This window comes from Penicillium cinerascens (assembly GCF_028974065.1).
Source record: "Penicillium cinerascens strain IBT 15544 chromosome Unknown contig_5_segment0_segment0, whole genome shotgun sequence".
Classification (NCBI taxonomy): Eukaryota; Fungi; Ascomycota; class Eurotiomycetes; order Eurotiales; family Aspergillaceae; genus Penicillium; species Penicillium cinerascens.
Genome location: NW_026695294.1, coordinates 1,536,945 through 1,560,384, shown reverse-complemented (window position 1 = coordinate 1,560,384; position 23,440 = coordinate 1,536,945). Strand labels below are relative to the sequence as shown.

General features: G+C 53.3%; 8 protein-coding genes across 8 annotated transcripts; 3 read left to right on the top strand and 5 right to left on the bottom strand.

The window, feature by feature from the left end:
• Nucleotides 1–416: 416 nt before the first annotated feature.
• N7498_005030 (sodium/calcium exchanger protein) lies at nucleotides 417–3,552 on the top strand (the record flags this gene model as incomplete). Its single annotated transcript, XM_058452092.1, has 2 exons — nucleotides 417–614; nucleotides 682–3,552. The coding sequence occupies 2 exons, from the start codon at nucleotides 417–419 to the stop codon at nucleotides 3,550–3,552; spliced, it is 3,069 nt and encodes a 1,022-aa protein (XP_058308630.1).
• A 540-nt stretch (nucleotides 3,553–4,092) lies between these two features.
• pan1 (actin cytoskeleton-regulatory complex protein PAN1) lies at nucleotides 4,093–8,705 on the bottom strand (the record flags this gene model as incomplete). Its single annotated transcript, XM_058452091.1, has 5 exons — nucleotides 4,093–4,520; nucleotides 4,564–5,297; nucleotides 5,353–5,880; nucleotides 5,935–8,038; nucleotides 8,093–8,705. 5 exons carry the CDS (start codon nucleotides 8,703–8,705, stop codon nucleotides 4,093–4,095), a joined length of 4,407 nt encoding a protein of 1,468 aa, XP_058308629.1.
• Nucleotides 8,706–9,376: 671 nt separating this feature from the next.
• N7498_005028 (DNA-directed RNA polymerase II core subunit RPB11) lies at nucleotides 9,377–10,521 on the bottom strand (the record flags this gene model as incomplete). The annotated part of the gene is made up of 5 exons (XM_058452090.1): nucleotides 9,377–9,568; nucleotides 9,635–9,744; nucleotides 9,796–9,854; nucleotides 9,977–10,372; nucleotides 10,505–10,521. The coding sequence occupies 5 exons, from the start codon at nucleotides 10,519–10,521 to the stop codon at nucleotides 9,377–9,379; spliced, it is 774 nt and encodes a 257-aa protein (XP_058308628.1).
• A 122-nt stretch (nucleotides 10,522–10,643) lies between these two features.
• N7498_005027 (uncharacterized protein) lies at nucleotides 10,644–10,823 on the top strand (the record flags this gene model as incomplete). The annotated part of the gene is made up of 1 exon (XM_058452089.1): nucleotides 10,644–10,823. The coding sequence occupies one exon, from the start codon at nucleotides 10,644–10,646 to the stop codon at nucleotides 10,821–10,823; it is 180 nt and encodes a 59-aa protein (XP_058308627.1).
• Nucleotides 10,824–11,315: 492 nt separating this feature from the next.
• N7498_005026 (glycoside hydrolase family 76 protein) lies at nucleotides 11,316–12,776 on the bottom strand (the record flags this gene model as incomplete). The annotated part of the gene is made up of 3 exons (XM_058452088.1): nucleotides 11,316–11,879; nucleotides 11,939–12,633; nucleotides 12,689–12,776. 3 exons carry the CDS (start codon nucleotides 12,774–12,776, stop codon nucleotides 11,316–11,318), a joined length of 1,347 nt encoding a protein of 448 aa, XP_058308626.1.
• Nucleotides 12,777–14,024: 1,248 nt separating this feature from the next.
• N7498_005025 (uncharacterized protein) lies at nucleotides 14,025–17,014 on the bottom strand (the record flags this gene model as incomplete). Its single annotated transcript, XM_058452087.1, has 3 exons — nucleotides 14,025–16,229; nucleotides 16,283–16,712; nucleotides 16,773–17,014. 3 exons carry the CDS (start codon nucleotides 17,012–17,014, stop codon nucleotides 14,025–14,027), a joined length of 2,877 nt encoding a protein of 958 aa, XP_058308625.1.
• A 1,496-nt stretch (nucleotides 17,015–18,510) lies between these two features.
• On the bottom strand, nucleotides 18,511–20,980 carry pmt4 (dolichyl-phosphate-mannose-protein mannosyltransferase; the record flags this gene model as incomplete). The annotated part of the gene is made up of 3 exons (XM_058452086.1): nucleotides 18,511–18,971; nucleotides 19,033–20,674; nucleotides 20,741–20,980. 3 exons carry the CDS (start codon nucleotides 20,978–20,980, stop codon nucleotides 18,511–18,513), a joined length of 2,343 nt encoding a protein of 780 aa, XP_058308624.1.
• A 1,250-nt stretch (nucleotides 20,981–22,230) lies between these two features.
• Nucleotides 22,231–22,883, top strand: N7498_005023 (uncharacterized protein; the record flags this gene model as incomplete). The annotated part of the gene is made up of 2 exons (XM_058452085.1): nucleotides 22,231–22,246; nucleotides 22,411–22,883. The coding sequence occupies 2 exons, from the start codon at nucleotides 22,231–22,233 to the stop codon at nucleotides 22,881–22,883; spliced, it is 489 nt and encodes a 162-aa protein (XP_058308623.1).
• Nucleotides 22,884–23,440: the final 557 nt, after the last annotated feature.

Genomic DNA, 23,440 nt, shown 5'->3' with positions numbered 1-23,440 from the left:
GGGCGACAAAGACCAGACGCGCAGAAAATCACATGCTTTGGTGTTTCAGGCCTGGAGTATCAGGTGTCAATGCCCGGCCGGTTTCCACCGTTTTTGCTCGACTCAACTCAAAGCTACTTTAAAAAGTACATCTGCCTATAGCGAGGAATCCTCCCGTTTTCGAGCCTTTTTGCATTCTTTCATACTTGATCTATTTCTATATACTTTCAACTCGGGAGAGGCCCCGGCATACGCACGGAGATTAGCCTATTGGCCCACTCTGCGGCGGGCTCCAGCCTGACATCACCGCACTCACACACAATCAGGACCACGTTCAATGGAAGGAGCCCATTCTCGCCCTTGAATTTTGAATGTTTTGATTCAAGGAGACGGTCTATACTATCTTGAGCAACAATGCAGCTATTGGGGACGCCATCATGAATGCGCTACCCTCATTCCTGCAACCTGCCGTCCGCAAAGGCCCTCGGTACTCCGCGCGGCCCTTCTACACCACGATTCTTGTGTTCACAACCCTTGCGGCACTCACCTTGGCTATTCGAGCTACTGGGAATGGACAGGTACAGCAGCGCACAGCAGCGGGTGTGTCCCTTCTCAAACGGGAAGATGAACTAGAGGTACCACCACTGCTCTCCCTCGTGAAAGATATGGAAAGCTAAATGATACTCTGTGCGACATTGGTAGTGCCGCCTAGTACGAGACGTCAAAGATCAGTGTGCCTATGTTCGCGTCAACTGCCCGGATCACCAAGATGGCCTGCTCTCCTACCTGCAATTATACTACTGCACACTGTCCGATGCGAAGCCGCTAGCATTTACAATATTGATTTTGTGGTTGTCGCTCTTATTCAGTACCATTGGAATCGCGGCCAGTGATTTCTTGTGTATTGACCTGAGTACGCTAGCAAGCGTCTTGGGGTTGAGCGAAAGCCTTACTGGCGTTACGTTCCTCGCGTTTGGAAATGGCAGTCCCGATGTCTTCTCGACCTTTGCCGCGATGCGGTCAAATAGCGGGAGTCTCGCGATTGGTGAGTTGATTGGAGCAGCCAGTTTCATCACATCTGTAGTTGCGGGCTCCATGGCCTTGGTCCGACCCTTCAAGGTGGCACGGCGGAGCTTTGTCCGCGACGTGGGGTACTTTGTGATTGCCGTCAGCTTCAGCATGTTCTTACTGGCTGATGGCCGACTTCATGTTTGGGAGTCTGCTGCCATGGTGGCTCTGTACGCCTTTTATGTTGTGATGGTCGTGAGCTGGCACTGGTATCTGGTTCGCCGTCGCCGAAAGTATGAGAGAGATCTTGCAGCACGAACCCATTTCCACATCCCCGACAACCAAGAGCTGGAGGTCGAGCAGGCAATTGAAGATGATGACCCAGGGGTGGCCTCGGAGTCACGAAGCCTCCTCCGTGGAGCATCCACAGATGACTTTGATATGTTGGAACGGGCCGAAGCAGTTCCCATATGGAAGGAAGAGGAGGATGAAGACGACGAGACTCGTAACCGATATCTGGCCGAGATTCGCGATAACATGCATCTTTATCCTCCGAACAGACCAAGGCGAAACACCCTGAACCCAATCCGGCCAAGTCTTGTTGGAGCTCTGGAATTCCAATCAGTGCTTCGCTCGCTTCAGATGTCACAAAACCACCAGCCAACAATCAGCGTGAGTAGTTACTCGGATGATGGTGATAATTCATCCCAACCTTTTGACACGCGCTCGATTGCATCGCATCCTCGCGCTAGCAGACCCACGGGATATAATGACCGCCTGTCGCCTCACAATGCAGAAGGCGCTCGAGCACGAGCCGTGTCGGCTAACGATGCTGCTGGGCTGAAGTTCGATGCCAGTGTGTTAGACCGTCGAACAGACGAAACCCCACGTCTTACCGTGAGACGGCCTTCAAATGATCCAGAAGCCATGCAGCCACCTCAACTCCCCCGCATAGATACCAGTGCAGCGTTGACAGCCTCCCCATCATCATCGGGGTATCCTTCACCGAACCACAGCCCCGTGGACGCAGGAGCTCCTCAAACACCGGATCTTTTGGCGCCGCCAGATGTGTTCAGTTCTCCCAATTATCAAACTGGGGCGACTCATGGACGCTCACCACGTCCGGTGTCGCCTGGAGATGAAACTACAAGGTATTATTCTGCACTTACCCCGGAAAGTGCGGCTGCACCGTTCCCCGCCTTCGTTGATGGACCATCTCCATCGGCTCGTTTATCTAGTATTCGTCTGCCAAACCCAACGTCGAGTCCATCGGAGCAGTTGCTATTCCATGACGGGCTTGACGAAAACACCAGCAACGGTTCCTCTTTCCGGCTATCTCTGAAGAAGTTGTGGCCTTCAACCTTCCCTGCTCCGCGGCGCATCGGCTGCACACTTTTCCCTACATTGGCTGGCTGGAAATCCAAGGGCATCGCTGCGCGCTTTCTGGGGATTATTGCAGCACCCAGCGTGTTCCTCCTCACTATCACCATTCCAATTATTGAACCCGAAGGTCCCGAGTCCGCTGATCCCGACCCGGTTCCGGCTGTGGTCATTGAGCGGGTTGGAGGCGAGAACCACCACGCTCCCAGGGTAAGACTACCGGCTGATAGCCCTGTCATTCACCCGGGGCACGACCATCATGACTCCGTTCTACGGATTACAACCTCCCACCCGCGTCGCAAGTCATCGCATCATGAACATAATCGTCCCAGTCGTCCACGTTGGGACTCGGAACTCCCACCCCCGCCACCACATCTCGACAACTCGACTTGCTCTCTACCAGCCAAGGACTGGAACCGCTGGCTCGTCGGACTCCAGCTCTTCAGCGGCCCCTTGTTCTTCACCCTTATCGCATGGATCACCGTTGACGAAGACAACGATCCTCGTAACCTCATATTACCTGGCCTGGTATCCCTCCTATTCTCATTCTTATGCCTCACGGCCCTTGTCCTCTCAACCCGCCGTCGACCCTGGCACCAAAGCAATGACCAGTCCGCCCACAATTCCTGCGAACAGCTCCCACCCCGCCCTCTCCCCAACTCATGGCGTCCCCTCCTAGCCCTCCTAGGCTTCCTAGTCGCCATCTCCTGGATCGCAACAATCGCCACCGAAGTCGTCTCCCTCCTCAAAACCATCGGCGTCATTCTGGATATTTCCGACTCGCTATTAGGATTGACCGTCTTCGCCGTAGGAAACTCCTTGGGTGATCTCGTCGCCGATATCACCGTGGCAAGACTCGGATACCCCGTCATGGCGCTGAGTGCTTGCTTCGGTGGTCCTATGCTCAACATCTTGCTTGGAATCGGCCTGGGTGGTTTGTACATGACTCTGAATGGAGGCCATGCGCCTCGACACGATGAGATTGTTCCTGATCGAGCTCCGTATGAGATTGCCATTTCCAAGGTTCTCATCATCAGTGGAGCTACCCTGCTAGTTGTCCTGGTTGGTCTGTTGATCGTGGTTCCATTAAATGGCTGGCGGATGGATCGCAAGATCGGATGGGGGTTGATTGCAGTTTGGTGTGTGAGTACCCTGGGGAATGTTATTGCGGAGATTGCATCATGATGTTTATACCTGCATTCGTGTACTTGATCTTGATCCTGGCGCTGGGCGTTGGCTTGGTTTCTTTTCTTTTCTTTTCGTGTTGGATGCATTTGCAATGTATTTCTTTGACCGGTGAATATCCACATTGTCGGAGGGGTTTTGTATGATGCAGGCCTCTGCGCTACGGTTCATTAGTTATGACAATCTGTACATGAAATGGATCGTCCGTCTAATATCATTTAATCGGGTATCTCATCTTGCTCTCGAGTCTTTCGTCTGAGGTGGCCAGCACCTGGATCTATAAGATCTAGAAGGACGAGACGACCCAAACTATGACCGAATGGATGTAAAGACTGTGCGAGTCTGATTTGCAGGCGATACGCAGAACATCAAGCTATATTGCGAATGGAATACATAACAGCTAACTATCGTCATCGACCTCATCTACCATAGACCTATCACCATGCACTCTCACTTCCAAGGATAACAAACAAAATAACTACTTCCAAGCCAGTGAGAAATACCGTTCTCATTTCTGTACAATTATGTTCTAAATAAACCTCACAGCACACGCCCGGCCGAGGAGCTCGTGCTGCGGTCGTTGGTCTGCACTTTCTTGAGGCCCCTTCCAGCCTGGATGGAAGCAAGCAAGGCGGAATGGCCTCCTCCGGGACCGCCAACAGCAGGGGGTGCAGGGGGCGGGGCACCCGGGGGAGCACCAGGGGGAGGTGGAGGAGGAGCTACAGGAGCACCGGGAGCACCGGGAGCAGGGGGTGGTGGGGGAGGTGCAGCAACTGGGGCTCCTCCCGGCGGCGGGGGCGGAGGAGGGGGAGGAGGAGGAGGCACGGCACCTGGTGGAGGGGGAGGGAGAGAAGTCGGGGAGCTCTCTCCGGCCTCGGGCTCGTTCACAGCGGGAGGCGCAGGTGGAGGAGGCGGGGGCGCGACAGGACTGTCTTGCACAGGTGTAGCGGACTTGGAAGGAGACTTGTCTTCGTCCATGGCGCTTAGAGGACGCGGGGGGTGCCATGGTACCGAACAGGATGCTGGCAAGCTGCTTGGCGCTGCCACCACCGGGACGCTCGTCTTCGTCGTCAGACGACTCAAAGTCGGACCCGGCGGCAGACCAGTCGTCATCATCCTCAGGGCGGGTGCGGGACTTGCGCTCCAAGGGTCCGGCTCCAGTGAAAGTTGGCTTGGAGGGTTCTTGCTTCTCTTGCTGAGCGAGGCGGTGGAACGGGTTGGTGGACTGGGCCGCGGGCGAAGCCGCCTGGGTAGTTTCGGTTGGCTGTCCAAGAGACTTGAAGTAGGGGTTCTTCGACTCGGCGTCAGGTGAGACAATAGGAGTTGAAAACTTCTCGTCGGGTGAAGTGGCCGGGGTGGGTTCTTTCTCAGCCTCCGGAGCAGGGGCGGGCACCGGGGGCTCAGGAATAGATAGTGTAGGCACAGGTGGTGCGGGCAGGACCTGGCTTTGAGTTGGGGTGCTATCCTGGGGAGTGATGTTCTCGGGGCCCTCGTCGTCGGAAGAGCTCTCCTCATCCATGCCCTCCAGCTCGCGCTGCAACTGGCGCTCACGTTCCCTGGCCGCTTCAAGTTCAGCACGCTGGGCTTCCATCTTGGCCTCCTGTTCCTTGGCCGATCGAGCAGCTTCTTCCCTACGGCGCTTCTCTTCCTGCTTCTTGATCTTGCCTTGTCGGACCTGTTCCTCGAGGGCCTTCAGGCGAGCTGCCTGGGCGTCCTTCTCTTTCTGGAACTCATCTGCTTCGCTCCTGTGACTAGGTTAGCAAAACGTACGACTATAGATCATGGGAGCAAAATGCTTACTCAAGACGCTTGGTCTCCGCCTCCTGCGCCTCCTGCTCCTCCTTGATGGCCTGCTCACGAACAGCATGTTCGGCCTTGGCTTCTTCGGCCTTCTTAGCATCAGCTTGGCCCGCGCTATCGGTGCGGGCTCGGCGAGTTGGAGGTGCCGGGGGCGGCTTCTTGCCCGCAGTCTTGGGACCTGCAGCACTAGGACCACCCTTCTCCTCAGCCAATCGGCGCTGTCTTTCGGCTTCACGCTTAGCATCCTCTTCCTCGGCGCGCTTCACGCGCTCCTCGCGTTCTCTCTTCTCTCGCTCCTGGCGTTGCGTCAATGTCTCGGTCGAGTCGCTAGGCTTCAGGCCAGCAGCGGCCATACGCTCAGCAATGCGCTTCTGTGCACGCTCCCTGGCAGCCGCCACGCGGTCCTCGTGCGTGTTACCGGCACCAGAGCCTGAAGAGCCAGTCGATGCAGGCATAGAAGGCCGTGCGGCAGGTGACTCAGCCGCCGGGGATTCATAGCGGGGGCGCTCGTGGAGAGATCTGTCGCGCCTGTGTTTTCTCAATCAGCTTAGGTTTTCACGATACTTCTTCGGGATAACATACTCTTCCTTGCGGACATGCGCAGTCCGGCTGTTGCGGCTTAGATCGTAGATGAAGTCACGGGTAATGTCTTCAACGCCAAGGGCGTCCTCCCATCGTCGCTTCTCATGATCACGGGTGGAGTTCTGACCTTCCTCCCGGAGACTGTCCTCCAGACTGCGGGTGAAGTCCCGAACACTTTCCTCGACATCACGTGTCATAGTGTCGTTGCGCTCTCGTTCAGCCTTAGCATTCGCACTCTCGGCCTCCAGTCGGCGAGCAGCCTGGCCATCGTCATCTTCAGTAGCGGGAGCAGGGCGACCAGCCAATTCGGCGGCGCGGGCCTGCATGCGGGCGCGGGCGCGAGCCTTGATGCGATCCGCCTCGGTCACTGAACCGCCAGGACCAGTACCGACGATGTTCTGAGCGCTGCCAGGGTTGGCTTTAGCATCCTTGAGGCGGAAAAGTTCAAGCTTCGCGTCAGCGATCTCACGCTCGACACGTCGAACATCGGACGCGACCTGCGGGACCTGGTCCTCATAGGACTGGAGCTGACGACGAAGGGACCTACGCTCAGCTCCACTATCCAGTTGGCGGAACGAGGCGTTGGGGTGGGTGTCAATGTCATCCTGCACACGACGAATACGGTCCATGAGACTCTCTGCTTCACGGCGGTCCGAACGATCAAGAGCCTCATCATCCTCGGCCCTGTTCTCGTCCTGGAAGTCAGCGGCGTCCAGCATCACCTTGGTCTCACGGATCTTCTTTCGCAGCTGGTCCACGGACAGCTCTTCTCCTTCAGAGGTCTGGGAGGAAGGAGCAGGTGACGGGGTGCGGGCATCGTTACCAACGCGACGGCGGGCACTAGAACGGTAGCCGCCCGCGGCATCGTTATTCTTGAACATCGTCGCATCTTTACGACCAAATCCAGGCGATCCACCACCACCACGGAACGAGTGATCCTTGAGATAGCTGACGCCAGTCTTCTGCGGTTGCAAGAAAGCCCCGGAAGTCTTCCGGGATTCGGCATCTTGTGACAAAAGCGATTTGACAGTACCGATGGAATCATTCAAGTGTCTTGTGGAGGGTGGGATAAGCTCCGGAGGGAGGCGGCTAGGCACCGGATAACCGTTCAAAGCTCGGTAGATCAAATGCATGCCCACGGCGAATTCATCCATGTTGAGACGGCCGCGGTTGTGAGGGTCGGCCAAAGTCCAAATTCGCTCCAAATCCTTTCGGTTCAATCCACTTTGGCCCATGATCTCGATGGCAGTTTCACCACCAATAAAGCCCTTGCGGAATCCATCCCAAGCCCGGAACAGGTCGTCATAAATCTTCTTTTCCTCTTTGGTGATGGCCCAGGCAACTGTGGCATTACCGGAGAGGTTGGCCATGTTGAAGCCACCCTCACGACCAGGCTGAGGCATGAGCTGTTGCTTCATCGCCTCGATATTAGGCAAGCCCTGGGCAGGGGTGTTGATGAAGCCCCACTGACCCGGAATACCAGTAGGCTGCGGGGCGATACCAGTAGGTTGCGCGGCCAAGCCTCCAGTTTGTGCAGGGCTGAGGTTTGAGCCGAAGCCAGTGGGCATTGGCGGCATTGGAGGCCGAGGGCCACTGTACCCTGTAGGTTGCGGGTTTGTCATAAACCCTGTCTGCTGCGGCTGAAGGAACTGCGACTGATTTTGTCCCGGGAAGCCGGTCTGCTGGGGTTGCATGCCGGTAGGCTGAGGGAAGAATCCGGTAGGCTGCGCAGTCAACTGGTTCAGGAGCTGCGTATTGCTCGCTTGTTGGGGCTGTGGCTGCTGGACGATGGGTGGCGTGGACTTGTTCTCCAAAAGAGGCGCATCAAAATTGGGCACATTGGTTCGCGGTGGCGGCGCTGGGTGCGAGTCGGGGACATCGAAAGAGATGATGTCGACCATGCTAGATACCTCATTCTTGATTGTCTCGGGCAAAGAGGCAGGAAGGTCACGACCAGTCAAGCGCAGGTTACACAGGTACATAGCCAGTGCGAACTCAGGGAAGAAAAGCTGTCCTGATTTGGTGGAATCCGACAAAACCCAGATCTTGGAAAGGTCGGTACCTGTGAGCTTGGAGCGCATCAGAAGGTCCCTCGCCTTCTCGCCTGTGAAACCCAATTAGTAAATTGGCCCTTCGAGGCAAGGTTTCATATACATACCATCCATTGTCTTTTCATTGCCGACAGCAGACCTGAATAGTTGCTCAAACTTGGCCTGGTCCTGTGCCGTGATGAACGAAAGTCGGATACTGGGGATCTTTGACCCAGTCTTCGGTGGCACTTGCGGGGGAGGTCCGGAGGCACCAGTATCGTGGAAGGAGTTTGCGATGTCGGACGACGTCTTCAATCTGGAAGGAAGCCCCGTAATCTGGGGGACCTGGGGCTGAGGGGGTTGCGACTGCGGCTGGCTCTGAGGCTGATTCTGAGGGGGAAATCCAGTATATTGGGGCTGCAAGTTCTGCTGCTGCTGGAACTGTTGCTGCAGTTGTTGTGGCTGTTGTCCAGGGAAGCCAGTAAATTGCGGCTGGAGCTGTCCGGCGGGGAATCCGGTGGGCTGAGGTTGAAGCTGCGAGTTACCGAACGGCGACGGCTGACCGGCAAAGCCAGTTGGCTGTGGCGCGAACCCTGTGGGCTGGGGCTGCTGCATTGGCTGCTGCTGTTGTCCCTGGGGGAATTGCGAGTATGAGGGCTGCTGTTGTTGCTGCATGAATGGTGCCTGGCCTGGACGACCAGCACCACCACCGCCGAGGAAGGAATTCGACGAGGAGAACATTATGAACACGGCGCTCGCATGGAAGAAACAGATGCAGAAGAACCGAGGATAGACCACAAAGGGAAAAAGGAATGCAAAGGCCTCGGGGGAGGTTGAGTGTCAGGAGCAACGGAAATGACGCCTGTAGCAGGGACACGCGGAGCCACGCTAGCCCGATCGAGGGCTTAGTCATAGATTCCCCGGCGCAGCTATTTTCAGGGTGCCCACGAGGGTAAATTAACGGTTTGATTGCAAGAATTCGGACAAACCCGTACAGGAATCCCTTTTCTAGGGGTATATAATAGAGGTTTCCTTGAGGGTGCTACATCTAAGCTCTCACAAAACATTGCCCTGGTCAATGAGCGAGGGAACCGCGGCGAGAATTTAAGATGAACTATAGAAGAATGAAACTCTTTGGATTGTAGTGGTATCATGCTAGATACAAGGCATCAACATGGATGCAAAATCATAACCATCATGAGGGAGTTCCCCGCAGGGACAAGAGCAAAAAAAAGCATCAAAAGCATGATCCGGATATCCGACCCGATTTTGGAAACAAAAGCACTACAGTAAACGAGCCTTAAGACCGCTCCATGCGCCAGGTGAAGCCCGAAGGAAAAAAAAAAGAACCGGAGATGGACCTGGGTGATGAATCGACTTCAAATCGACTTTCACGGTTGGCCACCCATCGCTTATTCGGGGTTCTGCTGCTGGTTGGCAGCATTGGCCATTTTGCGTAGCTCGAATTCTTTGGTAAATTCACGAGACAGGATTCCCAAATCACCGATCAGAGCCTTGGAGGCGTTGATAACGGCCGCGCGGGGTGTGATCTCACCATCGGTCTGGACGCGCAACAGGAAGTTGGGGGTCAAGGGGTGAGGGATCTAGATGATGCAAAGTCAATCTTGGTCCAGAGTACTAAATGCGAATCTGGCGATTATTCTTCTTACCTTGTAGGCGGCAAAGATGACGTGCTCGGTTTTCAGGAGACGAGTACGGAGCATGTTGCCGAGAGTGTGATCCTCCTTGTGGAAAGTGAAGATGGCGGCAGAGGGAAGCCCTAGACTTCATTGTCAGTGGAGCTACACACTCTTAAAGAAGAAAGACTCACGAGTGTCAATCTCGACATCAATCTTGTTCTCACCAGGGCCCAGCAGAATGGCCTCATATCTGTATTCGAAGTCAGACATATTCGTTTCATGAAATGTGAAATGATCTGAGGCTCGATTTTAACAAAAGCAATACAGGCAGAGTAAAAAGAAAACAACAAAGACATTTGTGATGAAACTGACGGGTCCTGGCGATCGTCCACCTGAGAAGGCCCTGCGTGGCGCAGAACAGGACGGTCACGGCGGCCAGCACGATCCTTCGCCATGGCATCAGTGACAGAGACGAAAGTAAAGGGGTTGATGTTCGACATCGTTGGAGGTGCAGGTAAATCAAGGTGCTCGTCTGAAAGCCCAGGGGGGAGATCGTCTGAAAGCCCAGGGGGGAGATCGTCTGACAGAAGAGGAGGGATCGAGCTCTTGTTGAGAAGAGAGGGAGGAGACATGACGAAGGGCTCCGAGGAAGGTGCGACGGTCAGGTTGCCGGTTGGTGGAGGAGAGGTAGTTCGAGGAGGGCCCTCAAAACGAGCCTCGAAAATGAAGCCATCATGTTCGCCCTTCACCACACTGCCCAGCTCATCCCTGCAGAAGAGCTTGAAGCAGAACTGCCCCGCCCAAGCAGCTCCGACAACCGACAAATCCCGTCAAGTCCATAGTGACAATGAAAAGAAAGAAAAAAGACGGCAAGCGCAAAATCGAGAACCCAACACTTACCGATCCGGGGCGTTCATCTTGACAGAAAGCTATAGCTTAAGGATGCGATGTCGGACAGTGTTGCACAATATATGAGCTTATCAAGCCCTATAACACCGACAGTTTCGGGAAGTGACCCGTTGGAGGCGATCCAAAAAAAATGCTGGCCGGCTGGACAATTGATCTCCAATCGTCGTTCAAGAGCAGCTTGCCGCCGCGGGACCGAGTTGAGTCCGCGCACCTCGCAGTCCAAATGACCAAAGATCACGTCCAAATTCTGACGAGCAGTGACCTCAAATCCGGAAAACGGACACAAAGGAAGCGTCAGGGCCAACACTGAGCTTTTGCGAGGGTTCGGGTCCTAGGTGGTTCAGGATCCAAGTCGATGTGGTTGAAGGAAAGTGTCGAGATTCGACAGGTAACGATACGATATCAGCACGTGATCTATATGCCACTACACGTGACATATATTCAACGATGCACGTGACATCGTTTGACCTACTACAGCGACCAGGACTATGGGACGAAAAAGCAAATTCATGGTTAGATTTTGTGCATTTTTGTTTACCTTGGAACTTTGGATTTATATTGATTCAATCGATAGGATCTAACTACATGGTGATTGAGCGTTCTCTTTGCTTCTTTTAAACTCCACCTTGGAAGACGCTAGCCTACTAATATAGCTTCTTTCAAAGTACGGAAGGTATTTTAAGAGAGAGCCATGTGGCAGAATTCACTGGTTTTCTTAGACAATTGATACACAACACGATTATGGTAACATTCAGTGCCAAACCTCGTTCTCTAATAATACAGACAAGAAAGACCTGACAGATTAGAACAGAGCGAGAAGGCCGGCGAGAAGGGTAGCAGTAAGACCAACAGAGCTACAAGCAAGCACATTCGCAGCATTGGTGCCAGTGGAAGTAGCCCCTGCAGCACTCGAGCTGGTCGAAGTTATGTTTCCACTGGTCGTGGTATTGGCCGTAGCGTTGGACGTGGCGGCCCCGGTGGCAGGGGCTTTGCTGTTGAACGCGACCAGGTTAGAGGTGAAAAGGCCCAAAGCAGCGATCTGCTGCTCCGTTCCATCTGTGCCATCATTCTCGGTGTACCAGCGGGTACCGCAACGGTTGTCGGTTTTTCCAGCAGTGCAGGTCTTTGCAGCAGCGGTCGCGGAGGCCTGCAGCAGGGGCAAGATGTCCGAATAAGTGTAAGGCGCAGCAAGGCTAATCAGAACAAGATCCTGAGGGAAGGTGCCCTTCATGAGGATCTGGCTGCGGTCGCATTCTTCAATAGACTCGCAGGTAATCTCCTCCAGAACCTTGTCGTGTGGGAAAAACTGGGAGGTGCTGTTCAGAAGACCGTCCAGACCCGACTTCCACTTGGACTTGCCGTCAGTCTATGAAGTTGTTAGTTGTATTTCCCTGTGTCTTTTACATGAGGAAGACTGAGACTCACCACATTGTGCATGTAAGCTGCACCGGTCATGTAGACGCCGTAGTTAAAGGACCACTGCGAGTTGCCCTGATCGGTACAGTTCTGTTCGCAAGAAGTGTCGTCCGCGATGTTCCACGTCGTGGTATCCAGGAGTGGAGTGGTGGCACTCCAGTCCCAGATCTTCTCGGCCCAGTCCGAGTAGGTCTCGTTGTTGGTATACCGGGCCAGACGGGCGGAAAGTTCAAAGAGCCCGCCGTTGACCAGGGCATTCTTCATATTATAACCAGCCTGGTACGGCCAGATCTGCCAGCGCATACCACCACCACAATTGTCATCATCCCACCGAAGGACCTGGGCGTCGAAAACTCCCTGGGCCAGTGTGATCCAGGACGGCATGGATGATCGCTCAGGGAAATCGAGCTCGGCCGCGGTCATAGCAGCGAGGCCCCAGATCATTTGGTCGTCGTTGGCCATGTACTGGCTGTAATTGGCGGGGAAATAATTGTCATCGCCCCGCTGCCAGTACATGCCGTCGCTCACTTCATTGTTGTAGGAAGAGTCGCCGGTATAATACCAGTACTTGATCATAGTGTCGAACAAAACGCCACCCTCCGCCCATAAGCCGTTAATGTCGCCTGGGATGTTGTTGGAGTCTCGGTCATTATAGTCCGACATGACGTTCTTCGCGACAACCGAGGCGGCATTCTTGATGGACTCTATTATGCATTAATAGGTGATTTCAAATCGCTATCCGGGCGCCATGTGACTCGCTTTCATCGTTGACATCCAAATTGATAGCAGACGCGCTAGCTGCCAGCAGAGCAACGGCAATTGCCGCCTTCAAGTTATCCCCGCGCATTGTCGTGGATTACTCACTTTCAGAATACCAGGGGGAAAGTGTACGAGATCCAGGGACTGACTAGCGCGAAGAATGGTTTTGAGCAAAGCCCAATGTCATAGCGCGGCTTTTGACGCTTAGTGCGCATCCGGCTCGAGCCCCGGCCTCAAGTGAGCCCGAGGCTCTGTGGGTGGAGACTTGGTGAGATCGGGCTTCTGACTGGCTGCGATTGGTGTACCTGGGCTAGTGTTCATTTCATCTGCCGCAGTTCGGTGGTGGCTAGGAGCCCCCACTGCGCCATGGAAAAGTTGATTATTGGACGAGTTTTAGCCCCCCCTATTTCCTAGCCTTTTACTTAGATTCGAGAAGGATACGAGACGAAATACACGAGCAGTCACGTGAATTTCGAATAGGGGTGGAAACTCCCCACCGTCACTTAAAAAGAATGTTTAGTATTGTATAGGAATTTGTAGAAGGATGATAACTCTAGGTAGTAACTTCTAGTAATATTTTAGGGGTATTAGTGGTAACAGAGGTGACGGAGTGGACACATTCTTCCCGCGTTACCTTTTGATGCAAAAACTACTTAGGGATGTTGTAACTCTGCTCAAATTCGTATTTGAGGAGAGTGATCTTGAGGATAGTGATAATAAAAAGGGGGTCTGGCCGAAGGATTTACGACAGGACATAGAAAGCAAGATTAGTGCTTCTTTTGTGGGAAGATGCTAAGAAATCCACTTGCAAGTTCGTCGGGCCAGTAGTTTTTAACCTCTACCCTCTACATCCGAATTCTCGAGCACAAATGAAGATATAAGGGCATGAGCCCGAAATAGATTATGTGAGTCTCTAGACAACCTCACCACAGACTACCCATCCCTCGAGGAGGGAGAAACACAAGATGCAAAATGCTATGGGAACAACCGAAAACGAACCAAATCACAATAAGCATGAAAAAGAAAACGCCATGCCAGCCCCGCGCCAATGCCAAAGAAACAAAACAAAAAGGACATATGTATTCATACTTTAGATGCACCATCTGCCTTGAAAGGTGGCCATACAAGGAAACCCGAAATAAGACGGGTGTGGCTTCGTGACAAGATCCAAGGAAAATAAAAGGTAAAACCTCTCTTGTATGGATGTATGTGCGTGATGTTCATGTCATGGTGAGCGCGGAAATTAAGAAATATGGTTTCTATACAGCGTGACGCCGGTGATTCGTTCGCTGGTGCATGCTTTTTTTTGAGGGTTGGAAATGCAGAGTTTGTTGGTTTAGTGCACGACACTCATCAGGTCTCCGAGGGATGAGGTCCCTCGCTTCAGCTTCCAGCTGCTCTTCTTCTTATCACGTTTCTTCATCATCTCAGCCCAGGCCTCGTCGTCATCGTCCTCATCAGGGACGTTTCGGGGCTTGCGGTCAGCGGGTGAGTGATTCCCTGGGGAGACGGGCCGAACGACCACAGTGGCAAGTGACGACGACTTGGCTAGTTGGGGCTGCGATTGAGACATTGGCAACGAAGGGCGCTGGTTTTCATCGGCCCAACCCTTGTTCAGATGCGATGGAGCATGTTGAGTGGTCTCACCATGCATGACGGAAACGGGACGATACCGAGATGCTAGGCCAGCATTGCTACGCTCCGAGGGAGCGATCGAGGATGCGTACCCTGGGTTTTGGGGCTGGAAGGGTGGTCCAGTTAGATGAGGCATGGGCGAGCCAGTGCGACGCATGGCGACGTTGGGGTCAAGCATGGTCAGAGTGCGATGATCGAAATTGGGGTTCACACCAGGGACCGGACCAGGCATGGAGACTGGTCTCATGTTTGGATTGCCTCCCATGACTGATAGATGACCCGCCATTGGGTGGTCTGCCATAGAGGGAGGGCCCATTGGAGTTCCAGACATAGGCATACCACCCATGCCAGGAGGGGCTAGCATGCCGTTGTTCGTCATTGGAGGCGGGGTTCCTTGCATACCCTGCATCTGCATCACCTGCTGCATCCATTGCATCTGCATCTGCATCATATCCGCCATTTGGCGCGACAGATGCACCTGGGCCTGCTCAGAAGGGTTCAACGGCTGGGGACCCATCATTGAGTACGGCCGAGGAACGCCGCCCATATTGTGAATTCCCTGGGTATTCGGGCTTCCGCGTCGCATTGCCCGCGCCCGCTCTTCGTGAGCAATCACATTAACCAGACCACCTGGAGGAACTGGTGATGAGGAGCCTCCGTACACCGAACCCGATCCTCCACCCATAGCGAGTGACTCACGATTTGGCCCGGCAACTATGCCAGCACCGTAGTAAGGGTCCCGCGGAAGAGCTCGGGCGAAAACGGGCAGTCCCCCTCGGGCGCCATGTTCACCCCCAGCAACGGAGCTGGCAGAAGACGCATACGGAGGTTGCATAGACGCGCGAAGGTTCGGGTTAGAGCTGGCATTGACCAAGCGAGTTGGCGGGCGGTTGCGGTTCGGGAAACCGTGCGCCGCAAGAATACCCAACGGGACCTCCTCGTCGTCTTCCTCGTTGCTCTTGCTGCTAGAGGTGTTGTCCATTGAACCAGACAGGCGGTTCAGATTGGGAACGCTGTTGCTCGCTCCACTCATAACGGGATGAAGGAACGGTGATCCACCTTGCTGGCCAGTCACTTTCATCATCTGCTGGCGATAAACCGACATGTGAGCCTCCTGCTTCCGCCGCTGTCGTTCCGCCGCACGCTGCTTCTCGATCTCGTCCTCTTCATCGAATTCGTTCCCAGCTTCGTCATCTTCATCCTCACTCTTGGACGCATTACTATTGGATCGCCGGAGTTCCTGCTGTTGGCGATAATGCTCAAATTGAGAGGGTGTCATCACCTTATTGCCCGGGGAAGTCGTCTTGGGAATTTTCTCGGTGTACTGAACAGCGAGTCGTGCGTGGTCCGCAATGGATGGATCAGGCTCGTGACGATACGCGAACATTGATTCCGGTTCCGGGCTCAAATACTCAGGACTGGCTGCCTTGGATTTAGAGAAAAGCGGTGTGTCATTTGCTGGCGGAGAGTTCTCTTTGCTCCAAAGCAGGGATTGCCTGACCATTCTCGCATCTTCATCATCAACTGGGCTAGAGCCTTGTCCGCCCGAGTAGATTCCACTCCGGCGTAGACCATTGTAATCCGACTGGCGTCGTGGCCGCTCCAGGGAACGATGGGTAGTGGTGGCACCAAGCATCTGGGCGGGTGATGGTGATGGACGGCGGAACCCTGTAACTGTCTCGGGGTTCTGAGCCGTCGAAGTGCCGTCAACCACCAACTCACCCATTCGTGCGACATTCGAATCATTGAGTAAATTATCATCTGAGTGACGAGAGTGATGGCTGTCCCACGAGTAAGGGGAAGGCTCGACAGCCGACGATCGATCAATGTGCAATGGAGCAGGTCGTGGTACCCTAGCACCGGCCTGGAACTCTGGTAGAGCTTGTGTCGGGGGAGATGAAGAATACTGTCTCATTATTTAGCCTCGTTTTGTGTACAGATCGAATGGGAGCTTCGTACCTGCTTAGACCGCCGAGGGGACGGGTCCCGCAACATGGCGCTATCCGGCTTGCCTAGATGGTCAAACATCTTCCCGAAATCATCGGTGCTCCCTGTCTCAAGGTCTGCCCCAAGATTAAATTGCCCGTTCGACAGCTTTGGTGGAGTCGCCGTGCTATCGGTACCACTGGTTTCAGCCCGTCTCACCGGCGCATCGGGTGTAGCAGTTCGAGGAGCAGAGGGTGAGAATGATTTGCCGAATCGTCCACCAAACGAGAATGTCCTGCCAGCAGCGGCGCGCAGGGCTCCGGCGAGTGGAGGCGGAGCGGGTATATCGTGAATTCGCGAATGCGGGGATGTGGCCTCATCAGGCGGTGGAATCTCTGTGGAGGACGGGACGGTGGACGAGGAACTGAGTCGGGTCGAAGTCGAACTCTCGTAGGTCGGGCCGCTATGATGGCGCCGGGTTAGTCGCTCCCTCAGGGATTTCATGGGTCTGCGAGACTCATACCGATTTTTCCTCAGGGGCTCTTCGGATCCGGCGAAAATATTATCGGAATCCTCCAACGTCGTAGGCACAGCATTGCCCTCGCTCATGCGCTTGCTTAACGGCGCGCCATCAGTTATTGATCTGTGAGGGCCTGGTCGCTCGAAGACCCGGAAGGAAGATTGTTGTTGTGAGTCCACCTCTTCTAGAATGTTCCCAGACGACTTTCGCCGACCACCAAAGGTCTTAGGTAGCTTGATAGGCATGGTTATGGGTGTTGAATTGGGAGACAACAAAAAGACAAGTGTTTGGGCGCCTCCTTCAATCGCGAGCTGCTCTCATTAAGGTTGAGCGATTCCTGGGGGAGTTCGTCGGCTCTCGGATCTTGGACGGGTCAGATGCAGGTGGAGTGGGGAAGGACGGTGAGTGGACGGCGAATCTGACAAGAGATCGGCGGTTGCAAGGGGAGACGGATATTTGCACAAATGACAAAGAAGGTGAAGTCGATCAGGGGATGAGGAAAGGCTTTGGGGCGAAGCGAGTCAGTCATAAAGAAGCTTCTGGTACGGAGATAGTAGCCTGCAACACACTTTCGTCTAGCGGCTGATCAAGGCCCGTTCGGAATCCACCCTGTGGGTTTTTTGCGATCTGGTTGCGGTTGCGTTTTCAACAACAAACAGGTCTTGTCCCTGGCCTGGGTTTGGCGATGGTGTTGTGTGGGTGAATGAAATGAAGGTTCTAGCCAACGGACGAAAAATCAGACGAAGCGAAAAGAATGGCACCACGCGGGTTAGACCCAAATGGTGGTGAGAGTTTCACTTGGGCTCCGCCGAGATTCACGTAGAGCAATAGACGAGCGAGTCAGATCAAAATGGAGATCCGAGTGGGGAGTGGAGAAGGGAGGGTTCGGGAAGGACACTGCTCGCGGATAGGAATGAGGCAAATGAGACAAAACAGCCAAGTATTAAGAATGAGAGGCCGAAGAGAATGCAAAGAGAAGAATGAGGGAGGTGAAAAAAAAAGACGGCAGTCAAGCGCCGACGGGAATCTAGTGCCTGCATTATTGCCTCTTCCGTCCGGACGGGATTGCACCAGTTAACTAGCGTAGTAACAAGGCGTGTATGGGATGAATGCTCTATACAGTACAGTACTATTGTTTGGCCAATAACGAGTACGGATCTAAGGACGTGAGATCCAAAAGTCCAGGCCGGACCGCAGCATGTGAAACCTTTTACTATACATAGCCGGTGGCCTTTCCGAGCTAAAAATAAACAGCCCATTACTCATCCGTCGGCACCGCCGAATGAGGCGGACGAAAACAAACAATGCTGTTTAGGTTATTCTAGATGACCGGGATCATACTGTAGTTGAGGAGATCCTTCAAAGGCACCTTGTAAGTATTGAATATTATTGAACACTGGACCGGATTGACTCGACCCTGCCGACCTCGCAGAATTGTACCACGGATCACGTGATTAACACACGTCGGGTTTTGTTGCTTGTGCTGCTTGTACGACATCCACTACCTTCACCTTTGGTCACACAGGACTCGAATTCGAGCCCATGAACTCGCCATGGAACGCTACGGGACGGAGAGCGGAACTGCTCGGTACAGCTTGTCAATCATGTCAACCACTCTTTTGCACCTTCGACCTTCTATCCCAAACGACACAAACACGATACACTATCTTACAAACTGGAAAAACAAAATGCAAGATACAAACCTCTGCCGCTTTGGTATTTAAACCGTTAACGAGAGAAATTATTTGGCGAAGTGGAGATCGTAGTTCAACCACTTGCGGGCATTCACGCCCTCCACGTCCAGACCGGGAAGGCCGTAGGTCAGCGGTGCATAGAAACAGAAGCCCCAGATGGTGGCTCCCAGAATGACCGCGGTGGCCGCCCATCCTGCAACGAGCGACCGGGTACCCATGCGCTCCCTCGCTGTTATGAATCGGCGAAGGCTGCGACTCACCTTGCCCTTGGCCTTGCCTGACGGGTCATCCACCGGAGCCTCGGCCGTCTCGGGATCGAGGGGCTGCAGGTTGAAGATGAACTCGATCAGCGCGCCAGTCACCATGGTTGAAGCTAGATGAGAGGGCAGGTAGTGGTGCAGGAAGCGCTGACGGCCCATCAGCCAGAAGGGGAAGTAGTGGGCGGCCCAGCACAGGAACAGGAATCCAGTGCTGTTGTACAGACGCGAGCGGGTGCCAGGACCCCAGACTACAGTGATGGGTTAGTCATCTGAATTATCTCGAATGTACCGGGAGATATCGCCACTTACTTTCTTCCAACGCATCAACACCACGGCGGAGGGAAAGCTGGTCAGCTCCCACAATGCCGGCAAACACGGCCAGCAGACTGCTGGCAATCCACCATCCAATGGGGTTACCGAGGAAGTAGATCTGTTCACGGGTCTCATTCTTGGTCCAGAAGCTCACACCGCGCAACAGGAATGGCCACTGGAAGGGCTCGGTAGCATAGGGGTGGCTGCTGGTGAGAGCGTTGTTGTGGTGGAACATAGCACCCTGCAGCTCAAAGTACTTGCGCAGGAAGGACATTGACTTGGGCTTGCGCTCCTGCCGCTCGAGGCGAGGGCTTTCCGGGTCCAACCCGTCAATGGTCTCGGCGAACCATACATTGCTGGACTGCAGGATATTCTTGTTACCATTGATCTCAGCTTGCTTGAAACCCCAATCGGGAAGTGGAGTTGTGTGTGTCCACATAGCCACCCGAGTGGGAACGTGAATAAGTTTGAACAAGCTGGCAAAAGTACGGAACTCCTGGGAGGGCTTGCCATTCTCGATCTTCAGCTCGAAGAGTGTGTCGTTGTGGCGTTCGCCAGCGGCCAGCTCCTTTGAGATAGTGGTGAATTCCTGGTTGGTCGGGAAGAATGGTGAGGCGACGTCGTGCGTCAGGAGGAAAGAGTCAGTGCCGACGTGACGGAGCTGGATGATGTCTCCGTTCAGCACACTCGCAGGATTGCCATCTTCCGGCAGGGGCTTGGTGGGCAGAATCTGCCAGAAGTTGTTGGTGTCGTTGTGGGGGTATCCGGTCACCTGCTGGCCCTGGCTAGAGATACGGCCATCGTCATATCGCAGCGGGTAGGTCTCCCAGTGGCTGTGGAGAAGGACCTTGGTGTCCTTGTGACGCATGCTAATACTGTCAAAGTATTGGACACCGACGGACTGGGCGGTCATCGCGTTGTCGCTCAATGTCTCCTGGAACTCAGGGGACATAAACTCGTCACCGGGTCCAGACCGGGTGAGAACAGCAAAGTGGACCTGGAACCAGAAGAGATAGAAAAAGAAGGGAATAACGACGAGCGCAACGCCGCGAGCGACAAAGTGCTTGACCCAAGTGACCATATCAAGAGCACCCTGGGGGCGGTTGATATCCAAAAGGTTCCACAGGTCGATCATGACGGCGGCACCAACGGTCACGAAAGTGAAGAAGCCAACGTACTTGGTCGAAATGACGCAGCTCATGCAGAATCCGGTCAGAAGCAACCACTTCCACCACTTGCGTCCAAAGGGCTCGTGTCGCAACTTGTAGAACTTGACATAGCACAGCACACTCAGAGCCATTGACAGAACTAGGGTGGAATCCAGGAGGATCAGCCGATCCTCGCCCACATGAGCATTGTCAAAGACCATAAGACCAGCAGACAGCACACAGGCCGGCAGCGAGTAGCCTGATTCCCACATAGTCAAAAACACAACAGGAATTGTCAGGGCGCCAAGAGTGGCAGGCATAGCACGGAGAGCCAGGTAGGGCACATTGTTCTCAATGTACGAGTCACCAATGTTCTCGAAGAAGAAGTGGCCATCGTATCCAACCAACCAGCCCATAAAGGCGAAGAGCAGCTTTCCGAACGGAGGGTGGACATCGAAGAAGTACATGCGTTGCAAATAGTATGAGGCAAACTAGTAAGATCGAACAAGTCAGTCTATTCCTTCCCCTTTTCTCGACGAGGGAGCCGGAGGGCATACCTTTCCAAAATGAACCTCGTCAAAGACGACCTCGTTAGGATAATCAATGCGGTAGAAACGAGTCGCAAAAGCCAACACAGTGAGAACGATCATGGCCAGCCAATAATCCCATTCCGACTGGGGCTTGGTGGCCTTCCCCGGGCGCGACGCGGGAGTCAACGAGCCATCGTCAGAGGGAAGAGCCGTATATGCCTCCTTCTTTCCGCCTCTCTTACGCAGAGAGGACGAAGGGGACGACATGGTGAGAAATAAAGAAACGAAAGGGAGTGACCGCGAAACCACCTAAAGTAAATAGACTTCCGAAAACCAACGTGTTAGAAGCCGGGCATCAAAGGAGCGAGTGTAACAAGGAATTTACAATCAGATCAGACTTACCAGAATCACCAAATGTGCATGGCACCCAAGCAAAGAGGCCAAGAGAGCTGAAGGAAAAGAAAGGGTTCGGGGAGGGGGGCGGATTGTAAGGTTGCGTGTCTTCTTGTCCGAAACAAGGCGGTGACTCGGGCGGCGCGTCTCTATACCAGGCCTACCAATCACGTCCGCATTGTCTGCAGGCCCACGTCTTAATAAATTGAAAACGAGTGGGCTGGACTATGAGTTGAAAGTTCCGAAATTTCCGATCATTGAAAGATTCTTGTTCCATAGTTTCGAGAGTCGGATCGCAGAATGCTCCCTGGCTCTGTACTATGGGCTTCGTCAATTTAACACCTAAGTATAATGGCAGTAACGAGTACTGGAGTCGCTCCCTGTAGACCCATCAAGGGGTGTTGGATTAGTTATCGTAAATATAAAAGCAACTAAGATCGCGTTGTGAAGAGGGACAGCTTCGAATCCAATCGGATTGACCCTTGTCAGTGCAGACGAGAACCGAGCAAAACCCCAAGTCATGAACAGCATGTGCAGCATCGAAATTGACTTATTAGTACCAGGCGGTATCAGAGCAAGAGCAAACCTATCATGGGGTAGGAAGGCTGATCGATCTTTGTATGTAGATCCCAGGTGTTTGATACTCTAAAAGGCCTACTATCTAGTGCGATGACGTCGAGTCTTGTATACAGCCTTGGGGCCAAATGCTCGGCAGAGACAGGCCAAATATAGACAATCAATTCCGCTCGGCAGCTACGTAGAAACCCTGAAGCATACCTCGGGCGATTTCCTCTTTCATGCTTAATGTGCCGCTACATCGAGGCGGAGCTCGAGGGTCTAAAGAAAACTTGACCTCGATGACGCCACTAACCACGTTCCCCACATAATCCTGGTCGGTCTCTTAATGGCCCCTAAGAGCAGTCCTAGTAATTTCTGGCAAAGAGACCCAGCGACCTATCCTGAGCGTAGTCGTGGGGTTTGCCGATTAGGGCGGCGACCCCCAGCGCCGCATTGAGCCAAATCGGGTATGGCGCGTCCCAAGTATGAACTCTGCTCTGCGTAGCTTCTCATCCAACCTTTCTGTTTTGAGTGCTATGCACCGCATATCTGAGCTCAGCCTTGCAATGCCCACTGAATCGGGTATCATGACTTTAATACTTCCAGCATATAAAGACCCGCTCTATCCAGATGTCATTTCTAGTACAAGTCGTCAATCTTCGATACAATTTTCAAGACCGTCAAGGTGCATATTACGACAAAGCTTTTGCTTTCCTTACCTTTTTTTGCTACCACATCCTCTGCAGACTACATTGGACCAACTTGGCCGGCCCCAATTGACGTCACAAGCCGGCACAGTCTGGTCCCAACGGCATGGAAGAATCTCACCGCCACCTTCGACTCCTATCTGAAAGGCCATGTAAAGATTAAAGATACCGTTGCTTTGAAAGGAGTCGAGAACATCACATTTTCCGCCGGACTATTCTCAATTCATGATCCAAGTCTCAAAAAACTGCAGTACCACTATACTAGCCCCGAGATTGCAAACGCCACAAACGGCACACACAAGGTCGACGGCGACAGCATTTATCGTATTGCCAGTTCTAGCAAGTTGTTCACTGTCTATGCTGGCATGCTGGTTCTCACCGAAGAAGAATGGAACCGTCCTCTTGCCGAGATAAATAAAGCGTTCGCCGAGGTTGCCGAGCAAGGCAACAAGGACCCTATCTGGCATGTTCAATGGGACAAGATCAGCCTACCAAAACGTATATATATGTAAAAGTGTAAATCTGTCAATCTATAAATATATATAAGAAGAGAGTATCAGGATATAGAGCTATAGTATCAATCAAGCAGTCCAAAATATTATTGATCGATTGAGAAATATATATATAATCAAAGGACGTATAGGTGTACAGGTCCTACCGCATATATTAGCCAGGTATCATAGCATACGAAATAGACGAATAGATGAATAGAGAGCCATGAAAGACCTATGAGGGTGCACAGACTCATACATAGGACGGCCAATCAGCACTCGAGCTAGCGTCGCATGAGCATATACATATAAGAATAAGAAAAGATACCTATCCGCCTGTGGATGTGTCCAGCTCCATTACGTGATGTGAGAGGCAGTAACTTCATATAATAAAACGCAGCTCTAGGGGTAAATCAGGGCAGCGAGAGAATGTCAAGGCCTATTCGGGAAGCAATGTGGTTTCGCCCATGGTAAATTTGCCTAGTGTCGCTTATCTTATTCGTTTGATCTGAAGCTTATTATTTGAAGCACTTTCTATCTATGAATATATACGAGGCATGAAGTAGAATCATCAGAGC